Source organism: Aythya marila (assembly GCF_965140915.1).
Source record: "Aythya marila genome assembly, chromosome: 5".
NCBI classification, from domain to species: Eukaryota; Metazoa; Chordata; class Aves; order Anseriformes; family Anatidae; genus Aythya; species Aythya marila.
In genome coordinates this window covers 28,338,890-28,356,388 of record NC_139046.1, presented here as the reverse complement: position 1 = coordinate 28,356,388, position 17,499 = coordinate 28,338,890, and the positions used below count along the sequence as shown (strand labels likewise).

At 34.1% G+C, this 17,499-nt stretch overlaps 1 protein-coding gene across 3 annotated transcripts in view; it reads left to right on the top strand.

Moving 5' to 3' along the window:
* CEP128 (centrosomal protein 128) overlaps positions 1 to 17,499 on the top strand; it is a 109,848-nt gene that overhangs the window by 70,253 nt on the left and 22,096 nt on the right. For all 3 annotated transcript variants that reach the window (XM_082760814.1, XM_082760812.1, XM_082760813.1), the window contains exon 19: positions 13,360 to 13,409. In XM_082760814.1, coding sequence (XP_082616940.1) covers positions 13,360 to 13,409 — 50 coding nt within the window. The remainder of the gene's footprint in view (positions 1 to 13,359; positions 13,410 to 17,499) is intronic.

Sequence of the window (17,499 nt, the reverse complement as noted above, 5' to 3'; positions counted from 1 at the left end):
CAGATCCAGGAACCACTCTTGTTGCACCTGGGTTTAGAAGAAAGGCCACCAATTATAGTCAGTTTACAGACACTGTTACTAGCTGTAACTGGGGCACATTTACTGAGCTGCATAAGAAATGTGTGGTCATCAAAAGTTGTGTAGCTTCTTACTTCATCTGAATCACTGATATGACAATGTGCAATTCTAAGTCGCTGAGTCGGGACAAAGCTGTATCAGGTTTTTCATACATTAAACTTGGTTGCATATGTTCTGTACTCTTGTGATGTACTGCGTGTGTGGATGGGCTTCAAGTTGCATATCTCACATTATTCTTTCTCATGAGCCTTGCTCTTGATCTGAGGCCTGTAAAAGAAAATGTTTGTTTTCTTCAGTTAAGTAAATGGCTTTAAAATCATCTTTGCACTTTCTCAGCATAGCAAAGAAGACCTGACAGAAGCTGATTTTGTTCCAGAAAAAGTTCTGATGCCGTTGTCCTTCAGCCTAAGTTTGCTAAAATACATGTAAAGGCAGCTATAAGACAGACATTAATAAAAACCAGTCATTATTCAGTGGGAAAAAATCTCAGTAATTGATAAAGTTAGTTCTTTGGAAGAAATGAGGAGAAATGAACTTTGAGGGTCAAATGTGTTTAGGAGAAGCCCAGTTATGTGCTGCACTGTGAAATTATGCTGTGAGTAAAGGATAGGGCTGGAAAAGAGGCTGTCAGAAAACTTCATATAGTCAGATAAATATAGCATGATTAAATTTCAAGATTATTTTGAAACTAAACGTTGTCTATGATGATTTGTATCTTATTTTCATTGTTTGTTGTGTCATACAGAAAAAAATAACTGTTTCTTATGTTGCATGAAAGAGATTTTGAAATAAGTATGCTGGCAGCAAAAATGTAATGTCACATCAACATGAAATTATGCTAGGAATCCACAGAAAAGGATACAGTCTCTTGGGTAAGAGGCACAATACAGTTTTTGAAAAGCAAAGCCAACTTTGTTTTGTTTGTTTTCTTGTTTTCTGAAAAAGTTTAGAACCATATTTTTTCTCAAGTTTCATAACTCATAGAAGTTTGAATTACAAGTCTGAAATAAACTCCCTGGTAGAGCTGTTCTGGGAAGAGAATGTTGATCTGCAGTTGGATCACACAGCTATTGACTGCAATGTGCTCTCCCTTTTAAATGAGGATGTCAAAATTACAGATACCCTTTGGGCAGCTATTAGCAGAATTCTATATGGTGTTCAATACCCACAGCAATGTGATTTTTAAATGCTCTTTTTTTGAGAGCTGGATCATTTCTTAATGCATTACTAAAGACTTCACAAATAAATACAAAAGGTATTGGAGACAAGTAAATATTTCTGTAAAAGCTATGGACATATAACAGCTTACTGAACTGTCATTAGCTTTGCCCTTTATATGCATGCTTCTTACCCTGTGTGTTCGGATCCTTTTGATTTGGAGTTAGCTAATCTGTTCTAGCTAATGAAAATTTTACTAGTTTTCTGAAAAGTGTACACTAATGAAGTGACCTTCATTGCTCACTTTATAAACTACCCAGTAAAACTTTGATATTCACTCAAGTTCTGGTAGTAAGCATATCATTTTAACTTATGTATATTGTCGAGTTGTTGAAATAATAGAATTACAGTGTAAAACATTATTGTAAACCTTTACTTTTAGGTTCAGGATCTTTAATGTTTTGTTACTGTATTTTATCTTATACAACATAAAAAACATGAGGAAAGACAAATTTAGCAGTTTATTAAGATTGCTAAGGGGTATGAAAATAGTATGACTTTTCAATACTGAGTACACATTTTCAGAGACTACCTTCCTATAGATGGTTCTCAGTTGGCAAGAGCAGGTAAATGCATATTTTAATGTATGTGTAGTAAGTTTCACACTTTAAGGAGATACCCAGTGGAGAACACTTGATATTTGCTTGGTGTCTCTCTCTGTTTCCCTCCTTTCCTGATACTGTTGAGAATTCATTCCTAATCTAGGGGATGATGCCCCTGCTATTAAAGTCACTTTCTAGGTTTATGTTTGTCAATATACTTTATGAAGTGTGTTTTAAGAGGCCTTTGTCATAAATGAATATCAAACGTTTTATCAGCTTTGCAAAATTTAGTTAATTCCAGCATTTTGGTGGGATTTAACAGACATAATGTAACTATGTTGTAAATAGGTACAGGAATTAGGTGTGTGGGTTATACAGTGCGTTCTCCCATTTATATTGGCTTTTTTTTTTTTTTTTGTGGGATTGCGATGAACTGTTTACCACTTCTTTGCTAAATGTTAATTGAATATCTGTCTACCTGTAGAAATTATGCAGTGGTGGGAGAATGGGATAAACAATTACAGTTTCTTTCTCTAAAGCACAAGTTGACAGATAGTTGACATAACTGCTTGTTGTATTAACTGTGGTTGCTAATAGCTATCTAATTAGTAGGAACTAATGTGAATTTTTGGAAGTTGTCTGTATTGTGATGAGAGACAGTGGCCTCTGTGTGCATATGTTTGTTTGAAGTGTTTTCTTAGAAGATCTTTGGGTCTTAGTGATGCATAGGGCAACCAGGTAGAATTAAAAGCTTTCTTTTAGTATTTATCAAGGACTGAATCCCACAAAGCTGTTTTTGCATGCTTTACTTTTGACTATTTATTAACATGCCCAAGCAGCTGAAAGATACTTTTTTTTTTCCTGAGACAGGTAGGGAAACAAAGTTAAGACTAGCACCTTTCAGCCTCCTATCTTTCCTGCTGTTCTTTGCTGAAAATGTTGCAGGGCTTGTTTTGCTCTGATCTTCAAATGGACTACTTAAAAATACACTTCTAAGCTCCAAACAATTGTTCAGCTCAGGTAACAAATGTCCTTTGCTAGAAAAGCTTTCCATGTTGCAGCTGATAGCCTTCCTCAGTTTTCCCAGTTACTACAGTTTGAATGAGTTGTACAAGCTGCTTCAGAAAATTTGTTATCCTTAATCTTTGGCTTGTCCTTAGTTGTTAGGTCCAAGATCAGTTCTCTGTACTTTTGGGTATTAAGATACACAGCTGTCTTTCAGATGTAGCCAAAAGGAAATTTGCTGATATGCATAAATATGTTTGGGATAATAAACATGAGAAAAAGAAAAACATAGGATATTAAGTCAGAGATCTCTGTCAAGAAAGTGGCATTCAATTTCCTGTTTTGTCATTTATATATGCCATACCATAATTTTTATGTAGCTGCTATGCCCATAAACATATCAACATAATTTTCTAAAACAAGAAATGACAAATTATCTTTTCACACTTGCACTTGGTGAATGAAAACAAATTAAGTTTCAATTTCTTTCTCTGCACTTCTGGGAGGTTTTGTTCATCAGCAGAAAGGAAATGTTTCTCCATTTACGAGAGAATTGTAAAAATTCAATTCTATATTGTATGCAATAACAAAACAGGATGTTCATCTATATTTTCTGTTTAAAATATCAACTGTTCTGGAGACCTGAATTTGAGAACATTTCTTATTGTATTTTGTTTTATGTAATAATTCCCCTCCCCCGCCCCCCAGTATATTCAATGTTTTCTAATCAAAAGTGGGGGATGGGAAGGGAGTGGGGGGAATAGGGAAGCCCTTGATCAGTTAGCCTGGATAGCTCTGCACTGTATCCAGAAGTTTGATTACAGCTCACATACTCAAATCCAAAATAATGATGAGTTAGAATCATAGAATGGTTTGGCTTGGAAGGGACCTTAAAGGTTGTGTAGTTCTAATGTAGTTCTAACCCCACTGCCATGGGCAGAGATACCCTCCACTAGATCAGGAGTTAGTGGGTCAGACTATAGTTTCACATTTAGCTGAGTTATTTAATTTCTTATTGCAGACAAAAGGCTAAATTCTTGCTTCCTTATCACTCCCATTGGTGGTATTTACTCCTTCCTTTTTTTTTTTTTTTTTTTTTTTTTTGTCTTCTCATCATTGGACCCCTCTGTAACCATTTTTTTTCCTTATCCTTAACCACGTAGGGCTATTTGTGTTTTTTGCCATTACAGACTATTCCCATTGTAATAAACTCAGTTGTCCCTGTTGAAGGTTCAGTGACCATTAGAGCCAGGACAAAGCAAGCCAGAGCAGTACATGTGCAGAAGCAGGGAGCAAGAAGACCTCCATACCTGCATACATGCAAAGGCAGTGTATGATGTGACCTGACCACATCTTCTGGAACTGGTGCATTAAGTATCAGCACGTCAGCTGGGATTTCACTAGCTTCTGTTCTAAATGGTAGAATCAAGTCAAGTCATCAATGAAACACTGGCATTGAGGCTTTAGAAGCACTGATAATATTCACAAAATAAAATTCACAAAATAATGGCAGTAATTCAGCAAGGAAGTGGTATCTGCATCTACTTAAAATTGAATTACTCACAAATCAACAAGAGTATGCAGTATGGAAAGGCTGACATATGTTTATTTACATCCCTTGCACTGGAACCGTCTGTGGTATATGGAAGATCATATTTACCCCAGGACAGATGATAGAATTGTATACAACTTTTGATAAAATCTGTTTTAAAGTGAGCATCTATACCTGCTCAAGAAGAAGCTTGAAATCATTTTGGTTGATGCTGTTCAAGATACCAAAATGAAATATAAAGATAGGGAGTTTTCTTGAAGTTCTGGTGGTTATCTTGACTGATCTTTTTCATTTCATCGTTTAGTGGAAATTCTACTTCTCACATACTGTCAGATTCTGTAAAGCTGTAGAGGAAAAAACAGCTATTTATTAGCCTTTTGTAGAGTTGATAATATCAGTATGGTCTCTAACAACTATTTACTAACGTGATTTACAGCATCTTCACCTAACCTTCACAATCTTCTGGTAGATGGTTGCAAAAAGTAAATGAAGCAGATTTTTCCCCACTTTGACATTTTCAAGGTGACTTATGTTGTCTTTAAGTTTCTCGAATGTCAAAATAAGTCTAAATTCAGTTGACTTCAATGACCTTCTTTGTCTCCCTCAATTATCTTTCTTTTTAGTGTTCTTAATCTTGCTTTTTCTTCATGAGAAGATCTGCATAGTTTTAAGTGAAAAGGAACTTCTGTGACTGTGATCAATACATGTCACCCTAAGGATAATAAAAGGAAGAGTTGTAGTCTCTACTTTTATATTTTGATGTTTTTCAGTAGATAGTGAGAAGAAAAGCATTGCAGCTTATTCCAAATCATGTTTCTTTTCAAATGTATGTATGTATGTGTGCTAATGTGTGTTCTCTTATGGATTATGTATCTTTGACAATAAGCAAGATGAAGTACCACCTGTATTCCCTGGTACTGAAATTTAAATAGTATGTTAATTACTGCAGTTAATGGTGCTAAGAATTTTGTTTCCCATGAAGAAAGTTCATCTTACACTTAAAACAAACAAACAAACCTGCCTTTTTACTTGTGAGTAAAAAACATAGTCCAGAATTTTACCATAATGTTTCAGATTTGGATTTTTTGTTGATAAAAAGTGTTGAAGTGAGGTTACAGGACAATGCTCTAAGCTAATGCTCACATTAGAGAAGGGCACAAGCACTAGCAGTATTGATTTTCCCTGCTATGTTCAATTCTACCACCTTGAGTGTGTTAAATGGAAAATAACGTGACACTGACACTGTAGATTTCTGATTACTTTATTCACTGGCATCCTTATTAGGTTACTACAACAATTGTTGATGGATCTAAATTTGGATCTAAATTTGTACAAGCCATGAAGAATGTCCCGTGATGGGAGTAGTTCACAATTATTACTGCATGTTTTATATGTTTTATATCATTGATTTGAAGATAGGTTCAACCAATGATTGTATGACTTGTGTTTTAATCTTCAGTAACCTGTTTACTGCAGATTTATGGATGTATTTTTCATAAGTAGATTTTAATTTGTAATTGGGAAACGACATCCTGGAACTCTAAACTGTTCTCAAAACAGCCAACCAAGATACTAGTTAAACAGCTTTGATACAAAGTTAATTTTGGCAACAGTGTATATTGTGTCCTCTTTTAATTATCATGGCAGAAGTGATGCATTTGTGATAAACTTTTGCTTTACTGAATCATTTTTTTTGTGTATTTCTTCAGGTTTTGTTTCATTCTGCTGCCCTTAACATCTCTAATTATTTTTTTTAGACAATTTATTTTTTCTGCTAAAAAAACATTTTATTGGGAAATATATATATATATATATATATATATATATGACTAAAATGCCGTAAGTCATTAAATAGATGTCTAAAGATAATATTAGCCCATTGTTGTTTTCTGTGTCAGTAGGCCTATGATTTTATGAAGGCTTCAGATAAGAAAAAGCTCTGGTGGTATCATTCTACAGCAGATGAAACAGGAAAGTCTGTAATGCACTCTCATGTATCTCATTATATATAGGTATTGCTGTACTAATAAATATGTTATAAAACATACACAAAACAAAAATTAAAAAGAGATGAGATAAAGTTGAAGTAAACACTTAAAATATTTTGTATTTGTCAATGGTACACCCAGCTGACGTGTGTGTACCCCACTTTGGAGACCACTGATGCATGGAGACCGCTATTATTCTAAGCTTTGATCACAGTTTCATAATGGTCTTTGAGAATAAGGCAACCTTTTTATTTTTCACTTCTGGGTTAGCCCTCTGATTTTACCACATCAGTGGAAAAATGTCAACACATTTCAAGAGTTTCTTACTAAAGCATAGTGAAGTATCTAGGAAGTGATGCTTTCTTTAAGTTTTTCTTCAGTCATTATTTAACTAAGATACTAAGGTCCCTCAGGGGCTGCTTGGAATCCTCTGCAGCTTGTCTGTTGCTACAGAAAAGTCATGCAAAATTTGCTTACCTATAGCTGTTCTTTAAGATGAACACATATACATATATATGTGTATTCCTGTTCACAATCCTCCCTCTTGCGCCTTCTGCACTAGCTCTCATTTTAGAATGAACATGGTCCAAAATAACTGCAGTCAACGTAGTTTAACATCTTCCTCAGCTGATAAGTTAGGCAATTGCTAAGACAAAATGATTGCTCTGTTATCACCTTTTACAGTGATAATGATATCTTTTGCATGGATTTCAGTGTATTGAAAGTCTTACATCAGCTCTGTGAAGATAGGGAAATATTTTTCTAAGCCTCAGGGAGTGGAAAGAAAGCACAGCGCATACAATTTTCTGCATAGCAATAAGTCTCTTTTGTGGGGAATCTGAACACTAAACTTCTGTCTCAGCTTCAGATGCCTTTTTTTTCTTTTCTGTGTTATGATCATGAGTTCATGTGAACAAACACACCACTGTAGATTTAAGAACCTGTTTTCACATTTCATAGTGAAAATAATAGTGTATACCAAAAAGGTTTCACAAAACTGAATTTGTTTAAAACAACAACAAAAAAGATTGTGTAAACTAAATACCTTTCCAGATACTATGTTACTTACTAAAGACTACAGCAGCTAATATATTGCTAGAGTTTAAGAGCTTGTTGAGGCAAAGAATTCAGCAAAAACAAATCACTTTTTTAAAAATGGTACTCTTTTGAGGTTGGAGGTAAGGAAGCTATTGATTTAGATTCAGATAAACAGCTGATTTACTCTTGTTGGTGATGAGCACTGCAGTGATTGCAGTGGTAGTAACCAAATTACAATCTTTAAAGATTGTGTAAGGTGCTCAATACTAATATAAAAAATTGCTAATAAACAAGTAAGCTGTAATGAGTATTAAAAATCGTTTGAGAATTTTTAAGTTTAGCAGAGCTACAAATAAAAAACAAACAAAAAAAACCACAGTGACCATTGAGTTTGGCCATGACAAACATTAACCAACTGAATGTAATTCCAGAGGAAATAACTTGAAAATACTTTTTTGAGGTTTCTCCCTGCTTTATTTTCTTTCACGAGTTGAAAAATATTTCACTGTTTTTTGTTCATCACTTCAATGTTTTTATAAATTTTAATGCTTAAAAGAATGTGCATTAATAAAAGGGGATTAGTATAGCAAAAAATCTTTATGTTCATGAACAGCGTGCGGTTGGAAAAGTTGTTGTAAATTCATTTACAGTGTCAGGAATATATTTTAAAATTTATTATTACTTTAATATGTGCTGCAGGCATGCTAAAGTAATTTATGATCTGAAGACTGCACAGCCTGTAGTCAGGGGATACAGACAATCTAGTAAGAGTTTAAGTGATTTTCATTCAGTTTTCCTTTTAAGTTCATATTTACTTTTCTGCATATTGTGTTCTAAACCTATGCATATGGTAAGGATGAAAGTAGCAGGATAGAAATATTCAGTATTTTATGTCCAAATTATAATTTCACATTTTGAAAAATATCTTGATTGGGGTTATTATAAATGTGCTTCTATTCATAATTTATCAGTCTTTTTCTACACTAGTAAAAATTAAGAAATTAAGTTTCTAAGAAATACCTATTTCTCTAGAGCTCTTCTAAGATAAAATATATAGAAATTCTCTTAATGATTTGAATGCATGGCAAGCACAATTTCAATTAGGTGTTCAAAGCACGTCCCAATACTGTTTTTTGTCTCAGTTGTATATAATGCTTGGGTTATTTGTAGTGTCCAGCATAACTGTACAAAGGTCCAGACTCACTGAATCATCTTCTAGTATCCAGTGTTTCTGGACCTGTGTCAGGATACTGTGAAGCCATTCACCAAAACCATACCAACATAGGTACAGTGCAAAACAGCAGTTCTTCTGGTTGGGATAACCATGAGCATATGCATTGTGAAACGTTTAGCTTAAAATGATTCATTTAGAAACAGCTTAATTCATCCCCCCAAAATAGGGCCTTAACTCGTTAGTAGCATAATATATGATTCAACTTTGCTCTGCAGGCATATGCGAGATAAGTAATTTATAGCTGGGAGAAACTGGTTTGTTCAGCTGCTTGAAAATTCCCTCACACTTTATGGAAACCTGCTTGGCTGTCTTGTGTATCTACAAAAATGCTGCAGTATCTGTTCAGCGGCTTTCTGGGCAATATATCCATATGATGATTGAAGGCCATAGCATGTATATTTGAAGTCAGAATGATATGGAAGACTTGAAATAAATCTACAACAATTTTCGATCAAAGTAAATTTAAGGATAAAATCATCAGCATACAACATAAAAAAACAAATTTCCAAGACTGCAAACCTGGGGAAATCAAAAATAATTTTACTAATATATAACTGAAATTCCTGACTTGTGTCTTGGAAAAGAATGGGTGTTAGCATGGTGAGATAAATATGTTGATGCTTTTCTCCAAACTGCTGTTATTCTCTGGTAATAGCCTGGATTTCTTGTTTTAACACCACATAGTAGAAGTATTGAGATTGCACTTCCTTTGAGTGCCATGGTTATGCAGCGCCTGCATAGCAGCCTTCCTCATTGACTGACCCCAATTTAAATATGCAGTTATGTTCTTTTAAATCTGCAGTTAGCTAATAATACTTAATGTTTTCTTTGAAAAATAAATAACTTGCAAATATAATCGTAGTTTCGTTACTAGGTGTAAGGTAGCTAACTACATTCTTTCCATTTTACAGGTGGAAGAACAGAAAACCAAACAAGAGTATTAGTATATTCCCAATATAATAATTCCTATTGGTATTGAATTAGAGATAAATTTGACTAAGGGAAGTTAGTGGTGGGACTCATTTTGAAATTGGCATCTATATGTTGGTGGCTACGTTAAACTAGTTGGCTGAATTCCTGTTACAGTCAGTCGAGATCTAGTCATAGTCAGCAGAGCTTAGGCAGCTATTCTGCCAACCCCAGTGGCCCACAGACAGATATTTAGTGTTGTATGATTTGACGTACAGTTTCCTATGTAATCTGTAGCTATTTAAGAGGGGTGAGAGTCCTGTGTCTAATGTGCTTTCAGCATGCAGATAACTTGCAAACTTGCATAGTTTATGGTATCTTAACTATGTATGGGGTACTGAATTGAAGTGCAAATGTCAACTTTAGTGTTTTTTTGTTTTCTGCTTTTTTTTTTTTTTTTTTTTTTGTATATGTTTTATATGTTTTAGAGTTCTTGGACTCTACAACTAGATACCTGTGACTGTAAGAACTAATTCTGTGTACACATCTGTATTTGGGCATTCGCCTTTGCTAGGACAAGTTAGGAATTTACGGATACCAAATTATAATCTGTTGTGGTGTTTATCTGTTTTTTAACTTTTCTCTGAAACTTTAGTCTTCACAGAGAATATGAAGTAGAATGTAGTTAATCACTGTCTTTGGTTTCTTAAAATGTGAGGTTATGCAGTGTTTAAAACCAGTTCCTACTACTTAATAATGAATGAAGGCAGTTCAGTCTCCTTTCTGAAATAAATCCCTGATTTTTGATTCAGATTTTTAGGAAGTTGCTCCAGGTTGTACAGAGTCAATGTCTTGTTTCCCAGCTTCTTGCTCTCAGCATAGAGGTAAAGGAGCTGAGCTACTTTTTAACATTTTACAATTAGTTCTGCATATCTTTTTTTCATCATGTATTTAAAATTATGATGAAATGTTTTAAATTGTAACCTGTGTATTTCCTGGAATTTTGATCAGATAAATCTTAAATGCCATGGTATAACATCAAGGAATTCAGCTGTGCTTACTGGTGTTCATAAGCTAAATGTGACATAAACCTTAGATGGTTTGTTTTTTAACCATTTTTAATACTTTTTGTAAAACTGCACAGAAGTATGATCCCTAATTTTTCACACAATATTCTGAATTAGCTCTTGATTTTAAGTGTTACTAAAACAACTGAAACATATTTGATTTTTGACTGGTTTTAGCTTATTGCTCATTATAGGATTATGTGCTTCTTAGTGAGCTAAAAATAAAAAAGGGAAATATGTTGATTAATACCTTTATTTGTAAAAGTAATTTCTCTTTTTCCATGTATATGAGTCATATTTTGAAAAGAACCATTGGTGCCTGATGCTGCCTTTGTAATGCTTTTTCATTATTGCTGATTCTTCTAGACAATCTATAAATTGATGTGTTCTGTGCTCCATGAAAATGAAGATATTTTGCTTACAAAAAAAAACAAGAACCCTGTGGTTACGTTAGACCTTAAAAGATGGTCATAGTGGGATTGTTGATAGATGTAGAAACTCATGGCACAGTGCAACTTCCTTTAAGAAGAAAGGTATAGTTAGAGGAACTCAAGAGACTGTTCGCTGGATGAATGGAAGGAGCCTTCACTAGAGCCAGTGACCATCTTTGTTATATTATAGACATGATGCATTCTCTATATGTCATTGTAATGTTATTTTTTTGGCAATGAGTATTTTAAATATGTTTGCACATTTAAATACAGCAGATAAAAAACATTATCAAAACATATCAAAACATTATTTGATAATGTTTTATCAAACAGAGCTTTTTAGATCAAGTAGGCAAATATATTCTGTCATGATGAATAGCCATATTTAAAAGAATGATTCAATGTGCTGCATTTTTAGTGGACTTTTTTGTAAAGCTGTATAATATGTATTGCTCCTTTTTTCTTTTTCTTTTGCTTCAGCTTTGCTTTCTTAGATGAAATGTTAAGCAGAATCATCAGTTTTGGTACAGAACTTGGTTCTTAAATACGTGGTCATAGAGGGCAAGTCCGTATAGTATGAATATGTTACCATTTAAATAACATCACTTCAATAATTACATACTCTTCTGGGGTAAAGTTTTGTGAAGCCTCCTGCAGGGCAGCCAATTTAGGCAGTGGTATAGTAAAGAAAATTAATTCTGGAGATTGCTACTTTCAGATACAGAACTTTCAAATTTAGAGTAGAAATTAGTTCAGTTTGCATTACATTTATAAAACTTCTTTGAAAAGAACCTTGTAATAACATCCTTTTCACTTAGAACAGTAATGTTAGTACAATGGAATGTCAAGTGTTGCACTATAATTAAAATAAGCCAATGTTGATTATAGAAATCTCTTTTTTTTTTTGGTCATATGGAATGCAGGGAAGAATCTTCCATTTCCTATCCCTTTCTCATAGATTTAGTCCTCCCTCCTCACTTTTTTTTTTATTAAAGTTAGTACTACAATACTAATTTGTACCAAGTCAATTATAATACTGGAGTATACCCAAGGAAAACATTCAAGGAGGCCACTTTCCAAACCCAAATCTCTTAGTAACTAATGGTGATGGCAGCACATTTGGCTACAGTAATTTACATGGCAGTTGAATCATTGTACTGAAAAGCATACAAAAGGATAATACAGAAACATATGAACATGCCAATAGAAAGTGAAGAAACAGTTATTTTATTAAAGAAAGGAATTGAAAAAAAATGCATAGAAACTAGGAAGGAAGAACAGCAAGTCAATATCTCTGCTTGTGAATGAAATAATTAAAAATTTGTGTATGTTATCTTTATTCCTTTTAAAGGACTAATGTCCAAAACCAAGTCTCAGGTAACCTGTGTGTAGTCAAAAATGGAGAATGAGGTATGGGAATAAAAGTAACAGGTTAGGGGAGCTCAAGAGGAGACGTCATAATGAGAAAGGAGAATGAAAAGTAAAGATAAGCTAAGTAAAACAGAAGAAGGGATAAAAAGGAGAAAATTTGAAGAAGGCAAATTCTTGTTGGTAGAATATTCAAAGCAGCATTTATTGTACATCATTTGAGTTTATCATTGATAAGTATGTGTATTAATTTTCAGTCATTATTTCTTAGGTGTACACAAGTACTTTCAGTTAGCTGTATTGTGCTGAAGGAATTAACAGTCAGAATTCAGTCCTCTGAGGCTTGTTCAGGCAATTTTGTAATCTCATAACTGTCCTAATTGCTGGGAAACTGCAGCACATCTTGATTCAGTCACTGGCTTAGTTTACAGCAGTGCTTGTTTCATGCAAAGATCTTAAGAAACTTTCTGATAGTTAAAGTAGTAATAAGCCTGCAGCAGGTTGATGTTTTTTTTTCTGCTCTCCGTTGGGTTTTAACTTTAAGCAGTCTAGAGTAAATGTTGATAAATAATTGCATTGCTTTTAGGATGTATTGCTGTTTTAGTCGATTTTCAGAGTGAATCTCTTTGCTTCTTTCTTTCATTCAAATCTAAAACCACACTTAAATATTGATTTAAGCATAAGGAAGTTTGTCCTATAATAACTGAATCAAATCTGTTGTCTTTTGACTTAATGTCCTCAAGAGTCTATGCTTGGAAACAATTGTATCACTTACACATTTAATCAATTAATTTAATTATGTCAAAAAGAAAGCTGTGCAAGCTGTAAAATAAAAAAAAAAAAAAAACCAGACTATTTGACACAGTATTTTTCCTGTGAGGCTACAAGGCAAGAAGGTGAATTTACTTGTTCCATTTTTCATTTTACAGAGCTATTAGAGAAGACACTCAGAAGAGAGGAAGAAATGGGAGCTCTCCAGGTATACTTTCTGTATTATTAACTAGCTACACTTTTTGTTACCCCTGAAATTATTAAATTGTATTACAGCATTACAAATTTCTGAACTCACTTGTGTCTTGAATTCAGCTTTGGAAATATGTGCAGCCAATACAGACTTGATAGCTAATAAGACTCAATGTTGAGTTTCTGCCCATTGATTAAGTTACACATTAGAGAAGATTAAAGTAGTTAGCATTCTCCAATGAGTCAATAAATCTAGCCCTTTAGTGAAAAGAATGCTTCTTTCAAGTCACAGTATATACTGAAGTTGTTGTCTTATGTCTTACTGCTGGCTTCACTGTATGGGAATAGAGGCAGTGTAAATCTGCGTTCAGAACTGCAGAGATGCTTTAAATTCTACTTCATTGGTTGTGATAGATTTTCTGGAGTATGTTGCGTTCTTCTGTATCTTGGGGAAAAAATGAAAAAGATTTGAAGCAAGTGCTTCAAATTTCTGAAATGTTAAATGTCATCACCATCATCACCATCCTGAGGAAGAAAGGACCAGCTGATATATGCTAGGACTTGATACGATGTAAGTAAATCCTCATTGTATGGTATCTAGCAGTAAATCTGCTTGTGTTAAGCCCTTTACAGTTGTGCTTAGAATGTGAGAGTTACCTTAGACTCAGCTCTGGAATATTATTTAAGCATTACAGTCAAAGAAAACGTGCTCCTTTGAAATGAAAATGGCTAGGAACACAAAACCAAGCTGGAATGTCTAAACAGTGAAGTTTGGGAAGTTATGATGGTAGTGCCTGTATTCTTTAGAATACAGAGTGAAAAAAAGAAATTTTAAACAAAAAATCACAGCAAGTAATGCCCAACATGCATATAAAAAAGCATAGATACAGCAAGAATAATATATCAGTGGAATAGGATTCTGTAACTGTAGTGGAAGCAGAACATTTATGAGGCAATTGATGACACTAAAGCTGTTAGGTCAAAAAGTAATTTTGTTTACCTTGATTTTTGACCGTAAGAAGTTTGTTTGAAGGTATGTTGACTCTGCTCATATAGTAAATATAATGCATTTTGAGGGCTAGAAGTATCAAACAGTTAGTGTAGAAACAGTTTGATCCAGTAAGAAGAGACAAGTTGCAAGACCCAAAAATTACACAACACACCGATCCAGCTGTTTCCTGTTCAAACAAAAATCTTGGCCTAGCTTTCTGGCAGCTCAAGTTCAACAAGGCTGAGAGCTTGTCTGCGCAAGCAGTTTACACAGGTGCATATCTAGTTACATCAATGTAAAAAGATCTCCTTTCATGTGAAGAAATTCAGTATCTGCTTTCCTGTGAAGCACTATAGTTGACAAATTGTTCTAATGATGTTCCTTGTGACTGAATGAGGAATAATATTATGCAGGAGAAAAGTTGTGTCAAATTAGTGTTTTGTGTGCACATATATATATGTGTGTGTGTATGTACTGGTGCGTATTTCTGAAGGTTTGTCCAGTTCCTGATTGGATTGCTCTATGCCGTTCCCTAACTGACCGTTCTGTGTAAGAGTGTGACTTGTACAGCTCTGACTGCTGTATTTGTATTCAAGTGCTTGATAGCTGTTTTTTTTTTTTTTGTTTTTTTTTTACGTCTTCAAATGCATGTACTTTCACAGTTGAAGTACTCAGCAAGAACATCAATTACTTTTCCAGATAATACTTGTCCACTATGGTCCGTATGTTTCAAAATGGTCCCAGTTTGGGATGCTGTGTTCTTGCTCTGTTATTGTAATGTTTTATTCTAATCTTTCAGTGGCTGAATATATAAAACTTTGCTAGAAAATAGGTGTTAAAAACAGCTCATGTACTTGCAACTGAACATCCCCATGCTGTTGCATCTCAATATATAAAGCATAGGAAGTAAGAGGAAGGTGAGAGTTTCTTTAACTGTGACATTTCATAGAGCCAAAACTCGCACCCTTTTTAACCAGGTGACATGGAGCATTTGTTTCTTCTGACCCCCAGTTCAACAAAGTATATATATGGCTGGCTGATGTATGAATGCTTTCATTGAAGTAGATTGCTATAACTTAATTATTTCTCATTAATGACCACTAGCATATAAAATAGTACTCTTTGTCCCTAAGGCCTTGAATATGATTTCTTGGGTGTTAGGGCCTGCTCAGTAAGTCCTTGGTTCAATAGACAACAGGTGATGTTAATTGTTGTAAACTTTTTGTCTACAGTTCCCGGGGTCCTGTTTTAATAAGCATCGTATATGTACAGAGAATTGTGTGTATTAAGTCAATCTTTAATGCATTTTCTTTGCATCTAAATAGAATGTATGTATAAAGCACATTCAGGAAACAGGTGGGCAGAAAGCCTGTGTTTTAGACTGTGGGCAGATGATTGAAAGCAGCCAGGTTATCATAGTTGAGGGAGTTATTTCTTGACACTTGAGCCATGAATGCCAACTATAGTTTTAGAAAAGCCAGACAAGAAAGGAAATCTATCAGAAATCCATGTTTTGCTGTGGAGAAATGGTGACTGTGGAGATACTTTGAGGTTCTTTCTCATCAAGTAGCAAGAGCATTCCCCAGAGCTAGGGATGTGTGTTTTAATGTAGTTTTCATTTGCTCATTTTTTGACGGGAGGCAAACATTATCTTTTGTTAAAATAATTCAAATGAGGCATAGTGTATATGCTTCATTCTTGCATATAGAATTTAGTCCTATTTTATTTACATATAAAGCTGTATGATTTTACTGGAAAAAAGGTCTATATTGTGTTCTCAGGTGTTCTCATCCTAAACCAGAACATAACATTCTATCAGTTACTAGGAAGAAACACCCTTTTTATCAATCTTTAAACAGCAATTACTAAAGCTAAATTTTCCACAGACTTCTCCTTCTTGTGCTAGTAAATAATCCAAAGCTAGGCAATTTTGATACAAAGCAGTTCTCATCTTTATAACTCATTTAAATCAGTTCTCATCATTTATAACTATTTCTATTACAGCTAATAATTCTATTAAGTATATATACTGGGGTCCTATAGTCCCAGGATCTGTCTTCTGCCCACGTAGCTGGATCATAATAGGCAGACGCCTTCAGTCAAGGAGTTAGGCCCGCTTTCAGGGTCACTTCAGGCTTGTGTTACTGTTCGGCCTGTCAGGGTGATCCAGCTCCTGTAAAACGAATCACAATTTTATATAGGTTTAAAAAAAAGGTTTGAAAGGAGCTGCTTCTGGCTCTCAATTTCTTCCATTGGTCTAAGAAAATGTTTCCAAATTAGTGAAGCCAGTTCAGGATTTTGTCTTTGGATGTTGCTAGAATAAATCCAGATTATTACAGTCATTTTTACCTGTTAGGAAGGAAGAGAACGGGAAAAAGTGTAAGGATTCTTAGCTTAATCTAACCAGAAATGAGAAGAAAACAAACAAACAAACCCACACATTCAAAAAGATAATATGTGAGCAAAGTAAAAATTCTTGTCTGAATGGTCAGGTGGGCTCAGCTAAACACTTAAATGTACGTTTTCTCAAATTCCTTAAAATACTATGTCCAGTCAGGACATAGTGCCAGAGTACATTATCTTGATTTTACTAGCTCAATATTTTTCTTAAAGATACTTTAAAGCGGAAAACTGAATGTTAAAATATATACAAGTTCTATGTTTCCTGTATTTTGTGCTGAATTAAAACTGACACGAGTTTATTTTACTTGCATTTTATTTCTGTCTGACGTTAGCCATTGTTTTATTAATAACGAGATGACGTTAGTTGTTCTTCAGAGCTATTTCTGGATAGCAGAATAATGCTATGGAATTTATATTTTAGTTTTCTAAATAAATGCCTAAAAGATAACTAAAACAGTTGCTAACATGACATAAACTCCAAAGTATGCTAGATTTAGAGACACAGATCATCAAAAAGGGAAGGCAGACTTTGGGATACATGAGTAAAATCAACAATATTGAAGGTCTAACAGTACTATTTAAAAAAACATTGGAGTAAGTATTTTTTTTTTAATTCTTTCTTTCTTAGTTTTTAGGATGTTTCTATTACTTTTCTTCAGAATAAATTTCAAAGTGAGTTAGTTTGATAAGTGGGTCCAGAGGTCCACTTTTT